Genomic DNA, 24,730 nt, shown 5'->3' with positions numbered 1-24,730 from the left:
ACACTGAACTACAAAGCCAGGAAGGCAGTGGATAATATGGATTGGGAGAGTGTCCAAAATAAATATAGTGAGATATGTGAGTCGTTAATGGAGAACTACCCACTTAGCGTTGGCAAAAAACGCACTTCTGCGTTTTGAACTGTTCCTACGGCGACGAGAGGTTGGATCGTTTTCAAGATCTCCACTCTGGAGGGCGTTTGCGTTTTCTCCGTTTTGAACTCCTAAAAACGCCGTCGCCGTGTGCAAGATAGGCACATCTGTCGAAATGTTCTGCGTTTATCTGTCGTTACCGTTGTCGTAGGCACGTAGCCTTAGGCTACCTTAGAGCTCACCAGGGTCTTCAACGTTATTCCCCAACAATGACCGACATAGTTCTAACGTTGTTCGAGAAACAAACCTTCTTCTTCTTCTTCTTCTTCGACTATTGAGAATGAGGAGTCACGTGACTCAGGTCGGCTGGTCGGCCATGTTGGCAGGAGACGCTATTGGTTGCCAGGGGCAACGCCATCAGAACTTAATGGAGGCGCGCCAATATATTCCAGATATCTTTCTGCATTTGTAATTTCGGCAGGACAGAGACGAATACAATAAAAAAAGAAAAAAAACAAAGCAATGCAGAAAGATAAGGCGAAAGAAAAGGGACCTTACAGGGACAAGCTTATTACAAGCGCAAATGTTCATGTTTCCCCTCCTCCTTGATCAGATAGCTGCTGTAGAGTAGAGTAGAGTAACTTTATTGATCCCCTGGGGGAAATTAAGGTGTCAAGTAGCTTACATAAATACACATAATGGCCACATGGACATTTCAAGACACATATAACACAGGTAATAGTTAGAGAAGAAAAAAAACTACAGAAAGGTAATTGTGCAAAGACATATTCTGTGAGTTGGGGTAGACAAATGTGCAAAAACATGGTGTTGAAGTGGACAAGATTAACATGACCAGAAATGAGTGTTGACATAAATCTGTGATATAGTATTGTGATGTAGAACTTAGAGAAATAAGACATAGATAGTATTCAAAGTAAAACATAGGTCTTGATAAGGTGCATGAAGACAATGGGTAAAATTATCACAAAGCAGGCAGTGTACAGAGTATTATAGGGGTGAAGATATCTCCCAATGTCACAGTCTAGTAAAGGTAGTATTGGACAATCCACACACACACACACACACACACATGCCAAGAGGTTTCCCTGTACTGGGCCAGCTCAGGCATCTCAGTCTTGCTTGTGATAAGCAGAAAAGAAGTATGTCAAGTGATCATGAGAGTTCCATAGTTCAATGATTGGACAGTCCACACACACACGCACACACATGCACACACATGCACACACATGCACACACAGGCACACACATGCACACACCTGCACACACACGCACACACATGCACACACACACACACACACACACAAATGCCAAGAGGTTTCCCGGTACTGGGCCAGCTCAGGCATCTCAGGCAGTCCAGTCCCCAATGATGATGTCCTTCTTAGTGTCCTGTGTGTTGTTGTTAAACAGTTGAATGGCCCATGGGACAAAGGACCTCCTTAGCCTATCTGTCCTGCAGGTGAGGGCACGGAGTATGTGGCTGAACAGACTCAGCTGGTTAGTGAAGGTGTTGTAAAGGGGGTGTTTCTGATTGTCCATACAGCTGTACTGTAGGCAGCTATCCTCCTTTCTTCATTGTATATATTGTATATATAGTATTATGTGTATTTTGCTTATTGTATTTTATTATGTATATGTGTGTTATGTCTTGTTTTTCTTTTTATATTTTATGGTAAAACCACGGTTTGCATTCCTTTCTGTGTGTGTCTGACTTCATTGGACATCTTCATACTGGTCTGGCCGGCCAGCCTGTGGCGTTTGTTGTATACCTGCACAAGCTCCTTTCTATATAGGCCTTTAGCCATCATTTTCACTGTCCCCACACAACCGCATTACATTTTTTGCCACGTTTGTTGATCTAGCCCCGTTCAATAAAGTCCTTTATGGGTTCGATCTGGTCCTACAAGCCAGATATACCACACACAATTTTTCCATAGTCCCCACTGGTTCCATTTATTTAAATGTAAATTCTGCAATATTGATCATAGGTCTGCGAATCTTCAAAAAAACTTTAGCTTCAAAAAAACTTGAATTTACATTAGCCTGACTGAAGGTATGATTTTCATCCGTGCACCACAGTCTTTGGCCAACATCTGTTTCGTTGGCATCACACTGCTCAGTCCCTGCTCCATCCTATAGGGAGCTCAGAAGGTGGGGCGGAGGGAGTGAGAAAGACTGTTAATATTGTAAATATAAGTAAATATTTTTTTTCTGGTTCAGTTCCTTCAGCATTATGAACTACATGTACACAGAAACACAGGCTATATTGTTAGTTTAGTCATTGGTAATTTTACATGTTTTCTGATGGGGATTGAATTAATTTGAAGCTGAATAAAACATAATAGTCAAGCTGGAACATCTCCTGGATAATGGTAAGTTCAGTGTGGCTACTCCTTATAGAATAGTTAGGCCCGTTAACAGGAACGGATGGATATGAAAAAGAAATCATTTTTGTCCGATACCACATAAAAACTAGATACAGCTTAATTTGATGGGGGGTGCATAATTGAAATGTATGGAGCAACTGCTCCTGATTGATTACAGATAACATAACAGTAACTTACATTTTAGCGAGAGTTCATTGAAGTTTATAGAGCCACTGCTCCTGATTGATTACAGATAACATAACTCATGTAAGCAAGAGTTCACACGGGATTCGAAGGTGCTATTTTAAGAGGCATGTTGAAACATGGTCACTGGCCTTCGGCCAAGGGATAGCCTAAAGAGAAAAAAGTTAAGAAACGGGCTTGGTTAGAGACAAGAGAGAGTATGAGGGGAAAACTTGAAATAACCACTGCGGGATTTGAACCTGCACTGCCGCAAGAGATTTGGATGACAGGCTGTCACTCTAACCACTGTACCACCACTTTGTTGTTTTGACAGGAACTACTCCAATTACCAGCTGTAACGCACAAAACATTAGTTAGTAATGTATGTCGATGGAAAACACTTTTACACGAACAAATGCATGGAAATGGATTCAAAATAACAGCGACGTGCATGTGTAGGAGTTGTATTCCTAAAATTAAAGCTTTGTGAAACGACAATGCAGTGAACTTTGGCAACATTGCCACACAGAGATCTGTGCAGAGTTTTCCACAAAGCAGATCTGTGCTGAACTATCTTGGTCTTGCTGCCTTGATCAGCGATTGGGCGCAACCACTGAAAATGCATTGGCTGTCGGAAAAGAAGGAAGGACATTATTATCATATTAGGAAAACACACGTCTTGAACGCGCGTATTGTCAGGTCAACACACGCGTTCCTTAAGGCTGATTCATACTCGGCGCAACCTCGCTCATACTAGCTGGTCGCAAATGGCGCAAACGGTCACGTGTCCCAAAATTCCGCCACGCCCCCCGTCGCAAGCTAGAAAATCCTCGCGCAGCGCAAGGGCGCGCACACAACTTTTTTTCTGACTTCGCGCGCGCTCAACCGGAAACAGCTGACCAAGAAAAAGAAAAAATGAACACTGCAGAGACCGCGGTGACCGAGAGGGTGCGCCTCTACAAACATCTGTACGACACGTCTATGAAGTTACACTGGGACAACGTTTGACAAAGTTCGTCTTGTTGCAAAGGACGAACAATCCACCTTCTCTTCTGTTTTTGCCGCAGCCGCTTAGCTCTGAGATACATATACAGTTCTACACCCAGAGTAAATTCATTCCGCATCAGATGTGCCAGCCTCTGCTGACGTGACACCACAGGTGGCATTGTGTATGCTTTCTTCGTGTGCTTTTCAGCTTGTTTCCTCAACAGTGACGCTCGCTGGTCTGGAGAGAACTGCAAATGTGACGCATTCTCGGCGCAAACTGCACTTATGAGCTGAAGGAACTGTGAAGGGGCTGGCGCTTTCGATGACGTCATTAATGGTTCTCGAGCCAGAACAGTTGCGCGGTTGCGCCGAGTATGAATCAGCCATTACGCGCGTCGTTACCTAGACAACGCGCATCCGCGACGTGTGTTTTCCTAATATGATAGTAATGCGGACGTAAAAAGCGGGCGAAAATTCGGGGAAACGGGCGCTTTTAGCGGGTGAATTGCAATCTTAACGTGATACTTAGATGCGCAATATGGCACTATAGGCTTGCCATATTGGAAGGCACACCTGTTTCTGTTTCTTGCCGAAGGGGCGTGTCTGAAACGGGGTGGCTGTGGATTTGCGTGTGTGGGGGGAGGCGATTGCTGAAAAAGTGACATCACTTTTTCACAAAAACGGATTGGCACTTTTTCTGGGGGATATTCAAAAAAGGGGGAGTACTTGTAACAGAGGTTTTGACACTTGCTGGCACTTCGTGTGTACTCCTCACAGCGGGGAGACTCAGAACTAACACCAGAAACGTGAAAAAGATGATTTTGATTCTCTATCCCCTTTAATATTCTACTTCCAGAATGCCATGACAGTTCAAGCTAATATGACTAAAAAAAAGTTGCAGACGGCAGCTTTAATGCTGAAAGCTCCAAACAGGAGCAACACGTCTTTTTCAGGGACGTCCCTGCTTATTTCAGCAAGACGATGCCAGGCCTTATTCTGCAGGTGTTCCAGCAGCGTGGCTTCATAGGAGCAGAGTGCAGGTACTAAACTGGCCCGCCTGCAGTCCACAGCTATTCAAGACACTTCCAAACACAGCTTACAGAGAAACCATACTTTGGCAAATGTAGTCCCAATTTAAGTTGTACATATCTCAATGCTTTTGGGAATTCTCTGCTATATATGATATTTGGTCTCGGGAGGCTAACAACACAAGATGAGTGTGTAGGGCGGTCGTATGTGGAGGTCGGTCTGCTGTCAAGGAGATCATGCTCTCACCTGGGCCATCTACATAAGGAATAGTTTAACTGTTTTAAGGACACTGTCAACCTCAAATCTCAATGGGTAGAAGCAAACAATGCGAGTACTTCAGTTCTTGTACTGTACGTGTATGTCAGTACAGAAAACACTGATACCGTCACTCACTTTGATGCAGAAAAGCTCCGTTCATAAGACACAAAGCCACAGAACCATTTTCTTGGTTAAATGAGTTAAATATATTCAAACCAATCAACCAAATCCCTACTTCTTACTTTCATCAAATAATCCATCATCATTATTGTGCTTCAGTGTTAACCTGCTCCTACAAACGTCCACCAGAGGGACACAAAGAGCAGACTCTCTGCTATTACTGAAAGGTTCATCTTGCATAACTACCTACTAAATCAATGTCTTATTCATGTCAGACATATATATTTGAATCATTTTGTCTACTTTCTTACTGTAGTGCTGCCAGCAGTGTTCTTCCTCTGTTTCACCATCATCAGGTGCTGTAATTAACATCCATCTTCAGAGGTAGTGAGCTTGTTTTTGTCATTTTACTGAGTACCAAAGGCCTTCCAAGTCTGTCTCACATTCAAACAACTTTCCTGCAGTTTGTTTTCACTATACAGAGTAAGTAAAAAAAAAGGGTAAAATTGATTTTAACTTCGGATATTTATTATATTATCTCCATCCATCTTGTAGCATGACATCACAATAAACTTCCCTGTTTACATCATCACTACAAACACCTGAATACAAAGTAAACAGTAAAAATCCCACTTTATATGGTCAATTCTTTGAGAAATACACAAGAAACACCCATTTAGAGCTGTGTAATCATATGCTGATCACATAGATGCAGATCTAAACAGAATGTATTTGCTGTTAACCCCTTAAAACAGATGCTACATGGAAGCAAACACACATGCAGGGGGGTCAGTGGCTCTGATGCACATGAATAATAGGAGTTTTCATTCACTTCTCATCATCACTGACTTGAGTGCCATTAATAGGTGATGTCAGTGGCTGTGATCGGTGCTGGACTTTGACTTTAAACACATCCCATTTCACAGGCAGCAGGTTTTTGTTAAAGAGCGCAGAAGCCAGGTATGAGAACAACAAGATGGCACAGACTGAAGACGCCATGGAAATGCTCTTAACTGGACCGTATTGCACGTACGCTCCATCCTCAAGAGTGCATCCTGGGAAGTGGAGGACAGCAGGCAGTCCCAGTCCTGGGTCTCCACTGAGCACTCTTATCAGCAATCCCACCAGACAGCCCACAACGGCTCCATAACCGTTTGAGATGTTGAAGAAGAGGACGCAGACGAGTTGAGGGAAGACTATGAGATAGGCCACTTCAGCGCCAAGCAACCAGAAAACGATGATGCTGTTATTCAGGTGAGTGAGCGACGTGCCGACCAAGCCCACGACCACCACAGCACCACGGAGCACCCACAGAATCTCCCTGTCTGATGCCTGAGCAGGAACACGGAGAAGGAAAGATAAACCGTGCTGCGTCTTGAGAAGTTAAACTGTGACAGCAACACTCATTCACCTGAGGCCTCAGTGTGTTCTTGTACAGGTTGGAGGTGAAAACGGAGGCTGAAGAGAGCAGAGCAGAGTCCACTGATGACATCGCAGCAGCAGCCACGCATCCAATGCCAATGATGGAGATGAAGGACGGCGTCAGGTGCTGGAGGGCGATCGGCAGGACGAGAGCTGCTTGCCCTCGTGCGTATGGAGATGGAGAACCATAGGAGGTCTGGTTCCAGTCTAAAGTGGGTGAAGGGAAGACATGCACATGTACACTCTCCATGTTTTGACTGTGACAGTGTCTGGAAATCAGTGACAAAGAGGCCCGGTTTGTAAAAGATTATCATTTGGTTTAAAATACAACATTTAATGGCACTTAAAGGCTTTTATTTTGTAAACGTCTGTTGCTCAAAGGCTTTTATTCTATAAAAGTCTGTCGCTCACAGGCTTTTATTTTGTAAAAGTCTGCTGCCGTCTGCTGTGGAACCAGAAAAGAAAGTAATCGGCGGATCCACCAAACCTGGAGAAGGGTACGGAACTTTTACCCGGCCATTTTCATTTTAAATTTCTTCCAGACGGCGGAGTCGACAGAACCAAAGTCATCTGTAAACACTGCCAAGTTGAATTGTCTTCTCAGCGTAGTAGTTCCAGTCTAAAATATCACTTAAAGGCAAAACACACAACTGATAGCAGCAAGTCATTCAAGGAAACAGACAGTGGAGCGAGGCTTCTACATAAAAACTACAGAAAGATGCTGATGTTAAAAGTGTGTTTGCACAACAAATGTTATGGCACTTTCATTCATATGGCAGCACATTTAAAATAAAACTAAATGCTGAAGGCTATACACTACTTCTGGATTCATTTTTGGATTTTGCGTACAAATGCGATAAATCATGATTAATCAGGGAAATCATGTGATTAATTAGATTAAAGATTTTAATCGTTGCCCAGCCCTAATTTTTACGATTGGCCCGCAGGCAATAAGTACACACTTTCACTATAAAACCTAAACCTTTGTGCCTTCACAGGATAGAAATGCTGCACACATTCATCTGAGTAAGCTAGCAGCTACTAAGGGCTTAATTTGTAGATATCTCCTTCATTGCTTCCCAGAAAAGTTCTTGCTGTAACATCAGACCTTCAGCTGGAATTGAGAGATCAGGGACTCTCTGGATGGACGGTTTTAAACAACATTCTGAGTTTCTGTGTGTAGGAACTGACCCTGTTACCTGTGGAGGAGGCAGCAGCTCCGATCAGAATGGGAGGAATCCCAAATACAAGAATGAGGAAGGCGGCAGCGAAGCACGTCAACTTGGCGCTGGCCGAGGAGGAGGCAGACAAGATCCTCTGGTGGAAGCACTGGTATCCCAGACTTCCCAGTGACTGGAAGGTTAAACAACACAAAATGTCTGATGAGCGGTGAGACTTTAACCACGACAGCAGGAGACCATTGATAGAAAAATATCACCAGGTTATACGATAAGAGAAGAAGGAGAGTGTGTTGGAAAGGTTGAGGGGGAGGCATCATATCTTTGCTTGTTCCATCTTCTGTGTGAACCTTGATTTACTGAACAAAGAAGTCTTATGTGACCGTATGATATTTACACTGTACTCATCTAGTAGTAAGCATGAATAGCAGAAGTGTCATCGTTGAATCCAGACAGCCCTGTGTCGGCTTTGTGCAGACTGGTGTCCTTCTGCAAGATCAAACCTTTGTGTGAACTGACTCCAGCAACTCTGAGGCTCATTGGGAGAATTTTCTGAACAACTCGGCCCTTCGAGCCGGATCTCGGCATCCTTTCAGCCGTCCAGGGTCGGAGCTGAAACTCCAGGGCTCCTAAAGAAAGACCTCCAACTGACTTGCTGTTATTCCACTGAAAGGAGGGGAGGTGGCGAGATCGTATTTTTGAATTAGTGGCCAGATTCACTGGATTCATGGTGACAAAAAAAAATTTTGCCAAAAATTGTGTGATATTTAACTAAGACATGTAAAGCCAGTGAAGTTCAATAATAATGTGTAATACTTGACTAAGACTAAAGCAACAAGGTGATTCCCAAAGAGCTGTTAGCTGAAAACTTGGCATATCTCAGCATGGTGTGCAGTGTGTCCTTAAAACATTTGAGGAAACTGGACAAGTGGAGGACAAAAGAAGAAGTGTCAGGCCTAAAGAACTATCTACAGCAGATGAACAGGATCTGAAAGTGATGTCCTTAAGAAAGAGGAAAAAATCCAGCAAACACCTGACACAGGAGCTGAGAGATGCATCTGGACCTTCAGCTAATCCATCTCCTGTTGGCCCAAGCCTCATCAGAAATGGGCTCCATGGAAGGGTGGCTGTCAAGAAGCCGTTCTTAAGGAAGGGAAACAGGGAGAAAAGGCTGAGCTGTGCCAAAGGACACAAGAAGTGGACTGAAAATCAGTGGCAGCAGGTCTGATGGAGGGATGAATCCTCCCCAGAGCCCGGAGCTCAACATTACTGAAGCAGTGTGGGATCATGTTGGCAGAGAACGCAACAAAAGGCAGCCCACATCCATTAATCGTTTCAATAAATTGCTGCATCTGTTTCCCTTTGTTCCTGATAACGGAAAGAAATGAGAGTTGGCTCCAGACTTCGTATTGTAGAGCTTAAAAAAGTTGAAATGATCACATGAATGAGTCAGTCATTGTGACACTTGAAGCACTTTTCACTCTTGAACAGCATGTGAGTAGTAACCAATTATTGTTGCATCCTACCAGGTATAAGAAATCATCAATCATTGTCCAGATCCTTTTCAGCTCGGGTGTACCAATCCAGGGAGCATGCAGGGTGTTGTTCATCAGTGTTTGGCTAATCTTCAACGAATGAGGGTTCGTCAAAACAAAGGGAGCACAGATGCACTGCAAAGACAAATGAGCATGTAAATGATGAACACACACGGCTTTTAAAGGCATTCAGTTTTAGTTATTTTCCCTGAAAGCAAACTCACCATGCTGATGAACATGAGAGCAAGCTGTATTATATCTGTGTAAGCCACAGAATAGAGACCTCCCAGCAGCGTGTAGATGATGGCAACAAGTGCAGAGATCCAGATGCACAGGTTGTAGGATACATCCAGGACTATACTCATGGTTCCCCCTGATGAACAAGTGGAATTTCACACTCAAATCATTGATCAAACATCCTATTTGCAATACATTTACATCAGAATAAACTTTTATTTCAGTATATTAGCAGTTCGTTCGTACATGCGAGGAAACTGTACCTAGACTAATTAGTGTTTCAGCCACCCAGACCACGTCAAGAAACACTGAAACCAGGCACAGTCCAGATGTTATCGCTTTCCCATATTTGTCCTGGAAAGGGTCCAGCATCGTCATAAATCTTCTGTCTCTCATTGGCTTGGCGAACACCGAGCCGCCTAATGTAAGGACAGGAGAAAACATCACATTTACAAAGGAACTGCCGTGAGATTGAGCTTCTGTTGGGTAGTGCACCTACTGCACGAGTTTACAGCTAATCTACCAACCCTGTTCCCCAAAACGTTTGGAATCCTTCTAATATGAAACTAAAGCTCAAATCTGTGATCTGGTCATTGGTTGGGCGAACACCAAGTCGCCTAATGTAAGGACAGGAGAAAACATCACATTCAGTCATTGGTTTGGCCCTTTATTTATTAATAATAATAATAACAATACATTTTATTTATAATGCACTTTACATTTACAATAAAATCTCAAAGTGCTTTAACAGGCTATGCTCAGTGGTTAGAGGGGGTCGTCCAATAACCGGAAGGTTGGCGGTTCGATTCCCACTCTCGCTGTTAAAAAAAGATTGGTGGACTGACAGCTGGAGGGTGGCACCATACCCCCATGATGGTGAATGGCACCTGTCTCCATGAGTGTGTGACCCTGTGCACGTGCATGTGCATGTTTAACAGGTGCCAACCTGGATGGGTTCAATGTGGAGGAGTAATTTTGTGTGACTACATGACAGACAATAAAGTAATCTTAATCTTAACACCATTGACACCAAAACCAAATGAAAGCATTCATTATGAACAAGTTATGTCATTATAAGCTACATTTTGGTTGAATCAATTATTAAACTTTTGAAGAAATGATTAGTAAAAATAAAAATCATCTAAACAGCGTTTTATTTTTCCTTTTTCCCTAATTCCACATTCAGAAAGGTTATATTCAGTTATATACTGATAAACTAATAAAAATAACCAATGAAAAAGCGCTTAACTTATAAAATATTACAGAAAAACGTACTTATAATACTCTTATAATATAAATATAACCCAATATTAATGTAATCTTGTGTTGCTCTCTGGAGTCTAACACTGCCAGTTTTAAATGTTTCTCTAAAAACCAGAGGCGACAGATTCCATAAATAAAGATGATTTAACAACTTTTGCCATCAGGAACAAATCTGGAATGTGACCCAGCAGCATAATTAAAATCCACCAGAGGTTTAGTGTTCCCAAGCATGAATGGGGTGTGACTTCCCACCTCGTCCCAAACTCAAATCAGAGAATCATCAATAAACCAACCTTTACATTTCTTAATGCAAGCTCGGGTAGAACTTTGGTCTTTCAGAGCAGAATATTGAGAAAAGATTCAGGGAAATGGGGAAATCTCAGGCCAAGGACAGAAACCATAAACCGTCACGCCATCATGATCCATACAGCCACATGGGCTCAGGAGGAGCTGGGAGAACCGATTCCACTCAACACGGTCCACGGCCGCATCCAGAAATGTGAGCTGAAGCTGCACCACACCAGGAGGAAGCCATATATCAGCTCTGAGCAGGAACACGGCTCAGTTCTCTGGACACCAGCTCGTCTCAGGTGGACAGAAAGACAGTGGACACGTGTTCTGTGGGCAGATGAGTCCATGTTTCAGCTGCTTTTGGGAAAAACTGCTTAGAAAGAGCATCCAGGCTGTGATCAGAGAAAGGTTTAAAGCCAGCGTCTGTGATGGTGTGGGGCTGCATCAGTCAGTGGGGTGACATGGCACTGAAAGGATCGGATTATTGGCCAAATTACAATCAGACTGAGTTATTAAGTTCATGTAGACACCTTAATCTGACTAAGAATTGGATCGGATCGGATTAAGACCCCGAGATAACTGGGTTGAAAGTCACTCTAAACCTGCTTGTAGACGCTGAAGCACGTGGTGAATTAGACTTTGCGTTCTGCGCATGCTCCAGATGTTTTCCCGGGGTCGTGACCCGGAAGTCAAAGGAGACGATATTACTGTTGTTGTCGCCGTCAGAAAGAAACAAACAACGCGATGGAGAATGCTCCGTTGGGCATCGAGTTTGTGCAACAAGCAGCTCATCACAGACCAAATGTAGAGGGACGTAGCTTCATCTTGCTCTGCGTTCTCCATCTTTCTCCAATGCCTGAGTTTGTTGTTGTTGTTGGTGGTGAAGAGGTCAACAGGAAGTGACTCTATTAGCAATAGTTGGAACGGGTACAGCGCCACCTATCATACCGGGGTATGACACGCTTTGTGCCTATGATCCCATTTATTCACCGCCATATATCCAAGGAGAATTACCCTTGCTCAACTCAGTCTTATTGTAATTTAGCCAATAATCCGATCCTTTCAGTGCCATGTGACCCCACTGAGTGTCCATGGCAGGGAGGGCTTCATATGTGTGAAGGTGCCACTGATGAAGAGGAGGAAGTTGGAGTTCTGGAGAGACAGATGCTGCCATCAAGGTGACGTCTTTTCAGTTTGCCAGGGTCATTGTTAATTATTTGCCACTAACTCAGCGATCTTTGGGCTGAATTAGTTTTATTACACATTCACATATCCAGTCAGATGTAATTCTACACTCTTACCAAGAATGAAAGATGTACTGTATGCCATTAACAACACGAGTGTCCAGGTCAGTCCCATGGATGGTGTGTACATCATCTCAGCCATACCAACAATGGAGCCTCCTCCAACCCACGTGGCTATGAGATGAATAAAGAAGGAGGAAAAAATATGACAGAAGAAACAGCAGCTGGTTGCACAGAGATTTGAATATTAGGAGACAAAACAAAAACTGATTACATTCAGTGTTGTGCACTATGGCAACACAACAGCAATTAAAAAAATAACAGCAGACTTAATGGGTCGTGTTTCTGAAGCAACAACAGTGAAGGACAAAACCAGATGTAGATCCAACAGATGTTCAGCAGAGAGCTGAAAAAAGTTGAAGGAATGTGTCAACACTCATATAAATGTCTCTTTTTTTTTTTTTTTTTTTTACAAACAGATGACTTATCAGCCTTGGTGTTTCATCAGGGTTTGCAATCCAAGTACGGCCATAAGCCACACCCTAGTAGATACATCTGTACACATCTGCCTGTGATTAGATAACCTGTTGACTAAGTCTTACAATAAATAGTTATGTGTTAAAGAAGAGACTTTCTTACGTTTAAGAGGCTGATGTTAATGTAGATCAGATGAAATCTCACAAAAACATACCTTTGAAGGAATTTAGATCAATGTAAAATCCAAGAAAAACAACATCTTCAACAAACTGTTGTGGCATTATTTTTAAAAAAAACAGAGCTTATATAGCGTTTATTGGTCATTTTTTTCCCCTTTAACATGCATTTAACTTGGAACAAGTGTCCAGCAGTGTTTTTAGAGCTTCAACAAAAGTACACGCTTCTGGGGAAAACTATGATTGACTAGGCATGTTTTTCATTCACTGAAATGAACACCTTCTCTTCCCTGGTTCCGGACCAGTGAGTCATTCCACTCCACGGAGCTGGAAAACCAGTATAATGGGATATCGGAGCCCCACTCTGTTCTCTGCTGTGTCCTCCTCACCCGTCATTGTGAAGATCCCCACCACCCAGCTGATGCTCCGATTTCCAAGCAGGGCCATCTCCATTCCTGTGGCTGAACTTTTCTTCTGCTTCCTTTTAGACTTGAATGAGGCCCAGATGCCAGTCCCCAGGACCAGCAGGTAGAAAAGTACCATCACTATCACACCCGGGATATTCAACGCCATGCTGAGCTGCAGCTGCTTCTCTGCAGTCTGCCTGATGTCTGACTAACTGAACGAGCACATCATGTTCATCAAGTGCAACAAAAATGACCTTTACCTCAAACAACGGATTGTGCCCTCTAAGTGAATAGAACTGGTCTGGTTACTTGGTAAACTGTCTGGAGCTCACAGAGAGATCCTTATCAATGAATAATCTTTGCCTGGACACATGAAGTTTTTATTCATAACTATGGCTGTGATTACGAAATTACGATTTCTCAAACCATCCATTCACATTGATTTGTTTTTTCCTGATCAAAACATTGACTGCAGGAAATTAACATTAAAATAAATGTAATCTTGAATTTTACAGAGCCAAAAGCTATAATAGAAGTGGGTGAAACCTCAGAAACCTGTCAAATAAACACAGTTTTTAGTTTTGAAATCAAATCAAAATCAAATCAAATCAAATTTATTTATAAAGCACATTTCATGTACATCAATTCAAAGTGCTTTACATAAAATAAAAGCATTGCAGCAGTGAGTGTAAGAAGCATTAAAATACATAAAAGAAACAAATAAAATAATTTAAATGAATTTTAAAAACAAGCAACAGTCCAGATAAGTTCAAAGATATCGTGCAGATTTCATGCATAGACACATGAGAACAGAAATGTTTTTAACCTGGATTTAAAAATGTCTCCATTTGGTGAAAGTTTAATCTCCACTGGCAGTTTGTTCCACTTGTTTGCAGCATAACAGCTAAATGCTGCTTCTCCATGTTTAGTCTGGACTCTGGACTGGACCAGCCGACCTGAGCCCTTGGATCTGAGAGCTCTGCTGGCTTTATATTCTCTGAACAGATCTGTTGGAAAACTGTATATAGATTTTCATTTTGAGTAAACAACATTTTATAGACAGACATGTAGTGTGTGAACTTTGCTTAGTGTGATACAAAGTAATTAAAGGGAACTGTGAGAAACAGGGTGCTCTGATCTTCCCATGTAGGAGAACGTGCAACCACTCAGCACGTGAGGAACTAGATGTCCCAGTGAAACATTTGTTGCATCTTGCTCACAAGATTGTTTTACGTATGCTGATTGTAACTAAGCTGTGTAATAAAAAGAACTACACGGGGAAAGTCGGGTGGAGTCGTTTGAGCACGGGTGAAGGAGTAAGTTCTGTCACTCCGTCCGGCTCCCCTTGCAAGTAAAAATACAATCTTGTGCACTGTGTGTTTTGTTGATCACTGGGGTTGTCTTGAGTGAACTGTGTTCCAGCTGGGTTAACTTTTAGACCCAACAAGATCACAGATGTATTTTGGGCCTAAACCGTTCTGGGATTTGTAAACCATCAGCAGGCTTTTAAAATCTATTCTGTGACTGACTGGAAGCCAGTGTAAAGATTTTAAGTGTAGTTCACTAAAAAAAATGAATTCATGGACTCGTTCGATTGTCAAACAGTGAGTTTCTTATAGTGATGTGTCGGTCGCGAACGATCCGGCTCTAAGAGTGAAGTGAACGACAGGAACCGGCTCCACAATGGGAGCCGTTTTGGGATCCTATTTGGGAGCTGTTTTTTTTTTTCAGTATCTGCTGTCTCTCCGCCTCCCTCTCGTTGCGCTTGTGCTCTACAAGTGCCACAGAGCCGACAGTTTTTTCCCCACATCGTTTTTATTTGTCCTTCAGTGCCTCACTGTCTCTCCCTCCCCCCCACTCTCCCTCTCCTTGCGAGTTTTGCTCTGCTTCTGCCAGTGCTAGACGTAGGGTTTTTTTCCTCGGTCGGTGCCTTAAAGTCTCCACTGCCCACATGTCAAGCGTGTGCTCCACACATCTGACCAATCACACCCAGCTTTCAATTAATAAGGTGACGGGGCTGCTTTAATACATTTTCGTCCTGTGGTGGGTATTTAATACAGTGAGTTCTTCATCTCTAGTGGTTCAAAACTTGTGTTGTTCACGTTTTTTATCCTTCATAGTTTTATACTTTAATTTAATAGCACTACAAGTGATACTTGTATTGTGGTGCCTTTTTGTTATGAAGCTGCTTTAATACTTTTTTGTACTGTGGTGAGTATTTGTATTTAATACAGTGAGTTCTCCATCTCTAGGCCTAGTAGTTCAAAACTGGTGTTGTTCACGTGGTCTTTTTTATCCTTTAATTTAATAGCACTGTATTTGATATTTGTATTGTGGCACCTTTTTTGTTATGAAGCTGCTTTGATACTTTTTCGTATTGTGGTGGGTGTTTGTATTGTATCTGTTTAATTTATTTTAAGTTATTTTTGTGGAAGTGGTGCTATTTTTTGATAATTGAATTGGTTATAATAAAACTTTTATTTATAAAGCACTGTTATGCAGCATTTTTACTCAACATAAGTGCTTAACAATGTCAATAATGAAACAAAATGTTATAAAATTAGGTTTAAGCTATCAATTAATTAATAATGTAAAAATATATATGGGGGGGCGTTTGGGAGCCGAAAGAGCCGGATCTCCACAGTAAGAAGAGCCATGAGAGCCGCATCTCGAAAAAGAGCCGAAAATCCCATCACTAGTTTCTTATAATATTCCGGCGTAACCGGTTGCGAGCCAGTGTCCCGCGAGCGTCGCAGGGAGATGACGCATGCGTAGCTTCTGCTTAAATCTGATTGGACCGTTTCAAACTCGGACCGCGGCAGTGTTGTTGTGTTTAGCTCAACGCTAGTGAGCGCACAAAAGAAAGTTCTGCTGTCGTTTTATCCAATGTCACATCCATAAATGCCAGGTAAGCCTCTGTTGAGGTAACACCCCGGCCGAATTGTAAACGCCGAGTTAATGTTTCAGAAGATTAAATGGACTTTGGATGAGTCGTGCTTTACGTCGTTAGTTGACAGGTGTGGCTGCTGGTCAGGTGAAAATCCCGGCTAACAGGCTAGCTTGTTAGCCAGCTTGTTTAACTGGCGTTAAGTGTAGAAAATACGAGAAGATTCTAAATTCTAAAGTTTAAGAAGCTTCGGATTAATCACGCTAATAAAAACTTAACGGGTGCTGTATTTAAGTTAAGCTCGTAAAGGCATTTAGGTGACATCACAGGAAACACTAACAGTTGGTCAGCAAAGATTTGTTTTGTGATGAACTTGTTTGTCTAATTTAATTGATTTGGGTTACCACAGCTTTCTAGTTTGTTTACAACCAAATGGTTAAGGTTAATGAGCTTTTCCGCAGTACTTTCTGATGGTGTTTGTGTACTTTTTCCACAGCAGGATGATGGACTCGTGTCTGATTACCAACGTGGAAAAACGTGAACAGGTCGAGGCTGAAGATGTGAAAAGTGATCTCTCATCTGACACAGACACGCGGGTGAGTCTGTTCCAGCTCCAGGAAAGTTGGGACATTTTCTAAAATGCCTCAGAAGCTTAAATGTGTCAGTTAGTTAACATTAAAACTTTATTCAGTGAGCACAAATAGGCTATTTTCACTGTATTCACCGACCAGTTTAGTAAACAAATTCAAAAATTGGGGGCAGCTCAATACATTCAAAACGGTTGTTATGGAGTCATGGTTCCCGTCCTGTTCCATCAGCTTCCTTTTAATGACACTTTTTAATAGTTTGGGAACTGAGGATGCTGATTGATGCAGTTTTTCGGAGGAATCTGTCCCAGATTTCAGCTGCTCAACAGTCGCTGGTTGTTGTTGTTGTCTTCATGATGCTCCGTACATTTTATTTATGGCTTCCTCCTTGTGTGATGCAGCTTCAGCTCACATTTCTGGATGCAGCTGTGGGCTGTGTTGAGTGAAAATGCTTTTCTGAGCTCCTCCTGAGCCCATGTGGCTGTATTGATCATGGTGCAGTGCTGCCTCATGTGTCTATGCATGAAAATCTGCTCTGTATCTCTTAACTTATCTGGGCTGTTGCTTGTTTTTAATCATTTTAATTCATTTTATTTATTTCATTTCTTTCTCTTTATATTCTTTTATGCATTTGTAATGCTTCTTCCACCCCCTGCTGCAATGCTTTTATAGTATGTAAAGCACTTTGAATTGTTTTGTACATGAAATGTGATACAAATATATTTGACTGACTTAAAAACTTATTGATGATTCATTCAGAGTCTTCGGTGCGAGCTCCTTTTGTACCTCACCTGTTTACCCTTCCTCGTTTTTACTCCCATCAACTGTTTTTGAAACAGTTGTTTCCCTTTTAACTCCAGACAATATAAGATCTTTCATGCAGTTTATAGATCATTCGGCGAGCTGCAGGTGTATGCCGGCTTGGTGTGGTCTGTTTTTTTTTTTTTTTAATGTAATGCCTTTGTGTTCTGCAGCGTTCCTGCATGGAGGAAAGAGATTACCTCCAGGTCTACCTCAGAATCCGACCCTTCACTTCATCAGAGAGCAACAGTGGAGAGTCGCAGGTAATTGCATCAGAAATCAGTGACTACAGAAGCAGCTCAAAGGTTCCCTTTCAAGCAGAGGATTTTCTTTGCTCTATTTTTCTCAGGACTGTGTCACCATTGAGCCCCCCGACAAAGTTCTACTCAAGCCCCCCAGTTTGTCCCTCGCAGCGAGACTCAGCGCTGATAAATCTCTCCCGCAAACTGGACAGCGCTTCCAGTTCTCCCAGGTTAGTGTTTCCAGGTGGAACGGAGAGCAGCTTAAATGAGGAAAGGTTGAGAAAGGTTGGAAGATTCTGTGTTTTCACCATGTAATGCGTTTCACTGATCATTCTCGATGTTTTCTTCCTTTTCTTCGACAGGTTTACGGTCCGGAGACGACGCAGAGGGAGCTGTTTGACGGCACAGTGAAAGACTTGGTCAAAGATGTTCTTGAGGGAGAAAACTCGCTGCTTTTCACATACGGAGTCACCAATGCGGGCAAGACTTTCACCTTTTTAGGTAAAGGACACTCCCTCATGGATTCCAATAGCTGCGGCAGCTTTGCCCTTAAATGAACAGCCGGCCTCTTTAGGTCATCTGCAGCCTCACATTCATGAATGAGTTTCTCTCTTCTGTACGCTCCTCTCATCTCTCTGCTTTGTGTGCCTTTGACTCCCCTCTCCTCATTTGTGATGTGGAAATCCAGCTGTGCACAACATCATTAAAGATGCTTTAAGTCTTAAACCTGGAGCTGAGAGGAAGCTTTCAGAGACCTTTGAGGGGGGATGTGCAGGTGCATCGTTAGCTTGTTGTGGGGTCATCGTCATCTTCTTCGATGCTTTTTTTATGTCCTGAGTGCATCACAGACCCTGCAGCCGGGAGCAGGAACTTTGTTCTGCTTTTCATTTCAAGGCTCGCAGGTTTTAGAGTTTGGAGACTGGCTGCTGCTCATGTTACTCTGTTGGCACAAAGCAGTGGATTGAGATGATGGGTACAGGTGGTGAATGAACAGGCTGCTGGAGCAGTTCAGGAACATTTAACATGTGTTGGTTGTCCTGGAATGGAATGTCCTTCCCACAGAAATGATCTCATGTATGAATCCCCACACATTCTCATGCTTATCAAAGCTGTGGTTATTAAGTAAGCAAGCCTGCACACAGTGTGTGTGTGAGAGAGAAAAACCGCATACTTCCATACTCATCGATCAGACAGTATGCAGAGCGTTTACCCACAATGCATTTCGCTCCTGCCCGAGCCGAAATCAGCCGGCCTGAAGCTGATTTCGCTTAAGCTCTAAACCCGGCTATTTACAATTTTGTTCCCATGAATTCGGCGCTACTAAAGCTAGCCACAGTGAGCAACGCACTTCCGGTTATTTTCACAAAATAAAATACCCGTTGCCTTTTATCATAGGGAAAGCCATTATGATACAATTGGTGCTTTTGTTTTGAAAACAGGAAGTGAACCTACCCTCGTTGTAGCTAGCTTGAAACTGCCGTTTTGACAGGAAATGACGTCACGTTACGTTGCATCTTGGGTAGTTTGAGTATGAGTAGTAACCTGATGATGCATACCCAAAATTTCGGCCAATCTAGTATGCATCCGGGAACTTCTCGCTTACTCAAACTCGCATACTAACTCAAAAAGTTAGTAGGAGTAGTAGGAGAAGTATGCGGTTTTGAACATAGCCTATATGTCTGGTTGCTGGTGTGTGTAATGAGTGTGGTTGTTGGGGGAGGAAGGGGAAAGTTGGACTGTTATCTGTGTGTGTGCTTGTGTTTGAATGTGTGATGAGAGAGTATGTGCTGTTGATCCCTACTGTGCACTTCATGATTTTGGCACCCTTGTTTCCTGTTTTCCTTTCTCTTTTTTCTTATTTTGCCAGTGTATGTTGTCTATTTTTAAAATATTATGGTCTGCATATTACGTTTATCTGTCATATTTTACTATCTTAATCTGTTTTTACCTTACGTGCCTAGAGGGACTACAGGTGGAAATGACCAAATGTTGCTACAACCTGGCACAAGGCATCTCTTCTTTCACGATTAATGCTTTTGTGCATTGTTCATGACGAAAAAAAAAAAAAAGACTCTGAGCCTCTTTCAGATTTTGATAACAAAAGCATCCCGCCTTGACGCTCTCTCACTCTGCTTCTGTCTCTGAAGGTCCAGACGCCGACGCCGGCATCCTGCCCCGGTCTCTGGACGTGATCTTCGGCAGTATCGATGAACGGGTTTTCCCCGGCATGAGCATCAAGCCTCAGCGCTGCCGAGAGTTCTTAAGACTCAGCGGGGAGCAGCAGGCCGAGGAGGCGGCCTTCAAGAGAAACCTGCTGAGACCATTCAAAGAGGTGACGCATTTAATTACCGTGTCGTCAGGGCAGTTCGACGGCTGCTTTTCTCGATCCTCAGCTCCATAAGAAAACCCTGCAGCTGCACCTAAAGCTGTGTGGGTTAAACGGAACTAGATAATACTATTAATAATAGTCTTACTTCGGTTGCTATGCGCCGGCCTTATCGGCAGCAAGTCTGTGTAGCGCTCAATTTTTTTTCTGTTGTTTGTATGATTATATGTCGTTTTTATTTTTTAATCTAAACTTTTTTAGTTATTTTTATTGATCTGCTTTTTATTTATATTTTGTTTTAATTTTTTTTGACAATGTGCACTACAACTAGAGCAGTGTACACTTTTTTTTTTTAAATTTAGTGATGAATAAAGTATTTTTCTATTCTAGAATTAAATGAATTCTATTATTCTGCCATCATTTTAAGCCATATTGGTGTGTGTTTGCAGTTTCATTCCCATTATATCAGCAGCATCATTTTCTGTCTCTTCACATGTCTCCTTGTTGGCTGACACAGAGACGGCAGTTAACTTTATTGCAATAAAGAAGTCGTTGTTTTGTTCTTTTGCTTCTTGTCGAATAATAATATATTTTATTTATAAAGCACTTTACATCAACTTAATGACCTCAGAGCGCTGCATCCATTCAGTCTTCTTCTGTGGTAAAAAATTTTGACGTGAGGACATATAATGGCTGTTTGCTGTGTCAGTTTGAATTGTAAACTAGACTGGTCTAACTTTGAGGTCATCTTATCGCCCAGCCTGAGGTGTGTATTTGCATCTTTGGTGCTTTGCTAACATGAATGTGTTTGTGCTTCTCAGAGTGAGAGGACCAACGCCAGCCTGTTGAACTTGACCAGTAAGACTCTCCTCGAAGGCAAGATTCAGAATTGTCTCGTAGTTCTTTAATTGTTGGTTGTTTTTGTTCCTTTTTGTCACCGCAGCTTCACAACCGTCCAAACACCGGTGATCATTTTTAAATTGAATCTAATCACGGTGATGACAAATGGTTGAATTGAACCTGGAGGCAGGAAATGATTGGTACATGTAAAACATAATTAACATTAATTCTTCCTCATCAGCTCATTTCACGTCTTTTTTTTTTTTTTCTGCAGGGACCTTCGTGTTGGGGACCACTGATGCAACGCGGGACAAAATCCCCCTAAAAGTGGAAGCCAACACTAAATTTTCTGTCTGGGTTTCTTTCTGTGAAATCTACAACGAAAACATTCACGACCTCCTGGAGGTGGCCCCCAGCGGGGCCCTGAGAAGGACAGCGCTGCGCCTCTCGCAGGACGTCAAGGGCAACGCCTTCGTCAAAGGTTCGAATGTCCTTCCACGATACAGGAGTCCAAAGTTGTTGTTGTTGTTTATTGCCTTGTGAATTACACGGTTAAACCGGTTAAACTGTAAACAAATAAATTTACAATATTTAGCATTTTATAGCATTCAAATAAACACAAATTTTAAACCGTACATTTTTAAAGCTTCACAGTAAAACATTATGATCGTATCACAGCCAAAGTTGAGCTGGCTTTAACTCACATTTTACAACATTATGAGCCACGTATAATTTCCCTTTTGAACACATCATCCTCGATCTGTTTGGGGCACTCAACAAGTGCTAGCATTTCGCTAACTAGCCGCTAACGTACAGAACCCTTCGAAACAGCTGGTATATTTCAATAGCTTAATGCTAATCTGCCAAACAACCCATGCAGAAAAAGCACATTTCCCGATTGTTTACAACGTTCAAAATGAATTTACCACGTTGGGCAATGTATCAGAATGTAACAGAGATGGGGACTCAAGTCAACTCAAGTTGCTGTTTTGATGACTTGTGACTTGACTTGACAAAAAACAAAAGACTTGAGACTCGACTCGGACTTGGAAGTTAAAGACTCGGCACTTGACTTTACTTGAGACACGATGACTTGAGTGTTAAGCATCTAGCATAACTTCGAACTTTGTTCGTCATTTGAAATCCATTCTGACCAGTAAGTGCTTGTCAAATTAGCTAATATTATCCTGTTAGCCTAGTCAGTAGTTAGCTAACGTTAGCTTGATATGATACTGGGTGGACAGGTTGGACACATTGGCCAATGATGTTTACTGACAGTTACTTATATCTTGTCTTTTCACTTTATTAAGATCAGATTCTGCAGGTAAAATTGCAATAATAAGGTGACTTGACTTTGACTTGACCAAGAAAAAATTACCGTACTTGTCAAGACTTGAGACTTGCCCATGTGTGACTTGGTCCCATCTCTGGAATGTAAGTCAAAGTATTCTTGAGTTTCATGTAGTTGCTTCTTTTAATGACGGGGAAGAAGTTCCCGTTTTATCCCGTTTTTATTTTCTTAACTACATCCCTTCCGGTTTTCGTCAAGACCCAAATCGATGCGATCTAAACAAAATGTACAACCTCCCTGGAGGAGTGGGAGGAGTGAACACAACACCCAGCGTAGAAAGCAGAGCTCCTCTCCCGTCCTGTTGCGTGCAACCTAACGGAAATGTTTCTGTTCAGATCTCCGGTGGGTCCAGGTTAACAGTGCGGAGGAGGCGTACAAGGTAGTGAAACTGGGAAAGAAGAACCAGAGCTTCTCCTCCACTCGTCTCAACCATCTCTCCAGCCGGAGGTGAGAACCAGGGCCGGCAGGGTTTTGCACTTTCTTTCATCAGCAGCTGGAGACCGTTTGTCACGTGGAGGAGCATGCACGAGGGTTTTATGCCAAGTCGGCAAACGTTCAGTCACGTTGTTGCTCATTTGAGTCTGAAAAATGCCTCCTGCCCGTAAGAGAGTGAATATTTCAGCTGTTTTACATGAAATATGCCAAACCCTGCAATAAGTGGTGAAGTTGATGTTGTATCTTTAATCATTATTATTCACATTCAGATTTAGTTTCAATATTATATAGATGGTATTAAAGCGGAACTCCGGGGCATTTGAAGCGTGTTTCCATTGCTAGAGGTTGTCAAATACTGATACTAGGACACAGAGAGGTCCAGATCTGCGCTCCCTGTGTGGAGATTGCTCTGTCCGCACAGCCTGTCATGCGAGGCTAATACGTGGTGGCTAAGGGGCAAGCGCTAACCCTTCCACGTAAAACAACAACTTGCACACTGCAGAAACGTCACACCACTTTATAACCCATCCGACAATAAAGTCACAAGCCTTACCATCAAAACCATATGCATGGTTCTCACATTACTGGCATGGGGACGTTACAAAACAACTTTATAAACAGCATGTCACTTACCGGTTAGTTGTACGCTCGCGAATGTGAAAGCCCAAAAGAGTCGATGGAGGATAATCCCATATACAAAACAATTATATTCTCGAGAAAAACTGCGTTCAAGTATTTAAAACATTACAACAATACATGCCCAGTAATATTCTTGTAATGTTTTAAATACTTGAACGCAGTTTTTCTAGAGAAGATAATTGTTTTGTATATGGGATTATCATCCATCGACTCTTTTGGGCTTTCACATGCGCGAGCGTACAACCAACCGGCAAGTGACATGCTGTTTATAAAGTTGTTTTGTAACGTCCCCATGCCAGTAATGTGAGAACCATGCATATGGTTTTGATGGTAAGGCTTGTGACTTTATTGTCGGATGGGTTATAAAGTGGTGTGACGTTTCTGCAGTGTGCAAGTTGTTGTTTTACGTGGAAGGGTTAGCGCTTGCCCCTTAGCCACCACGTATTAGCCTCGCATGACAGGCTGTGCGGACAGAGCGATCTCCACACAGGGAGCGCAGATCTGGACCTCTCTGTGTCCTAGTATCAGTATTTGACAACCTCTAGCAATGGAAACACGCTTCAAATGCCCCGGAGTTCCCCTTTAAAAGAACAGTTATTTCTAAACCTGATTTGCTTTATTCTTGTATGTGGTGTTACATGTTTAGACCACAAGGGGGCGTTTCTTTGTTTATATGTCAGTTGAGAATAGGTCAAGGTTCGAATAGTTGAAGAAGAAAATGTTAAGTTAGAAAAAAAAACGTTTCTATCTCGAGTTGAAATTTTGTCGTTTTATTGTCCTGCGAAGGTCTTTTTTTTTTGTATTGGTAAAAACCAGAAAAGACAACAAGAAGTACTGCTTCGTTTTTACGAGAAGCTGCAGCTAAGTTCCCACACAGTTGCATTTACAGAACCACTTCCACCAGAGTTGGGATGCTGTGGAAAATATAATTAAAAACTAAATAAACCAAAATTTTATTCGCATCAGAACATACAAAATATTTTAGTTTTTCCCTTTTTATGGAAAATATGAGCTTGTCTTGAATTTGCTGGCAGCAAAACGTCATTAAAAAAAAAAAGTTTGAACTGGGCCAATAAAAGGTTAAAAGGAAGATGGTACGAATAAGAAACAGCTGGAGGAACTAAACAGGTGAATTATCAGCGGGTCAGTAACATGATGGCACATAAAAGAGCACCTTAGAGAGGAAGAGTCTCAGAAGTAAAGATGGACAGAGGTTCAGCAATCTCAAAAGATTCAGAAATGATTATTATTGGGCATCTGTATATTCAGACCCTCAGGCAGCTCTGCATTAAAAACAGACCTGATTCTGTCCTGGAATTCCCTGCCTGGGCTCAGGAACAC

The 24,730-nt window shown here is 42.3% G+C and overlaps 2 protein-coding genes across 2 annotated transcripts in view; one reads left to right on the top strand and one right to left on the bottom strand.

Annotated features, from left to right (window-relative positions):
* Positions 1 to 5,879: 5,879 nt before the first annotated feature.
* LOC142387482 (high affinity choline transporter 1-like) lies at positions 5,880 to 13,447 on the bottom strand. The gene is made up of 8 exons (XM_075472642.1): positions 13,264 to 13,447; positions 12,279 to 12,395; positions 9,687 to 9,842; positions 9,411 to 9,559; positions 9,178 to 9,321; positions 7,673 to 7,826; positions 6,463 to 6,680; positions 5,880 to 6,383 (listed from the first exon to the last, which is right to left on the bottom strand). The coding sequence occupies exons 1-8, from the start codon at positions 13,445 to 13,447 to the stop codon at positions 5,880 to 5,882; spliced, it is 1,626 nt and encodes a 541-aa protein (XP_075328757.1).
* A 2,676-nt stretch (positions 13,448 to 16,123) lies between these two features.
* Positions 16,124 to 24,730, top strand: part of kif20ba (kinesin family member 20Ba) — a 75,995-nt gene continuing 67,388 nt past the window's right edge. The window contains exons 1-9 of the mRNA XM_075481236.1: positions 16,124 to 16,189; positions 16,665 to 16,764; positions 17,730 to 17,819; positions 17,906 to 18,028; positions 18,161 to 18,299; positions 19,946 to 20,130; positions 20,946 to 21,000; positions 21,239 to 21,445; positions 22,651 to 22,762. Of these exons, the coding sequence (XP_075337351.1) occupies positions 16,669 to 16,764; positions 17,730 to 17,819; positions 17,906 to 18,028; positions 18,161 to 18,299; positions 19,946 to 20,130; positions 20,946 to 21,000; positions 21,239 to 21,445; positions 22,651 to 22,762 (1,007 nt within the window). The 5' untranslated portion in view covers positions 16,124 to 16,189; positions 16,665 to 16,668. The remainder of the gene's footprint in view (positions 16,190 to 16,664; positions 16,765 to 17,729; positions 17,820 to 17,905; positions 18,029 to 18,160; positions 18,300 to 19,945; positions 20,131 to 20,945; positions 21,001 to 21,238; positions 21,446 to 22,650; positions 22,763 to 24,730) is intronic.

Source organism: Odontesthes bonariensis, chromosome 2, assembly GCF_027942865.1.
Source record: "Odontesthes bonariensis isolate fOdoBon6 chromosome 2, fOdoBon6.hap1, whole genome shotgun sequence".
In the NCBI taxonomy this organism is placed as follows: domain Eukaryota; kingdom Metazoa; phylum Chordata; class Actinopteri; order Atheriniformes; family Atherinopsidae; genus Odontesthes; species Odontesthes bonariensis.
This window is presented reverse-complemented; position numbering and strand designations above follow the sequence as displayed.

What these genes read in the sequence shown, in the direction of transcription:
- LOC142387482 (XM_075472642.1), bottom strand. Translation starts at nt 13,447, where the DNA reads ATGGCGTTGAATATCCCGGGTGTGATAGTGATGGTACTTTTCTACCTG. An exon ending in TTGATGATTTCTTATACCTG is followed by an intron (nt 7,827 to 9,177) that starts GTAGGATGCAAC and finishes TTAACCTTCCAG; the next exon opens with TCACTGGGAAGTCTGGGATA. An exon ending in AGAACACACTGAGGCCTCAG is followed by an intron (nt 6,384 to 6,462) that starts GTGAATGAGTGT and finishes GTTCCTGCTCAG; the next exon opens with GCATCAGACAGGGAGATTCT.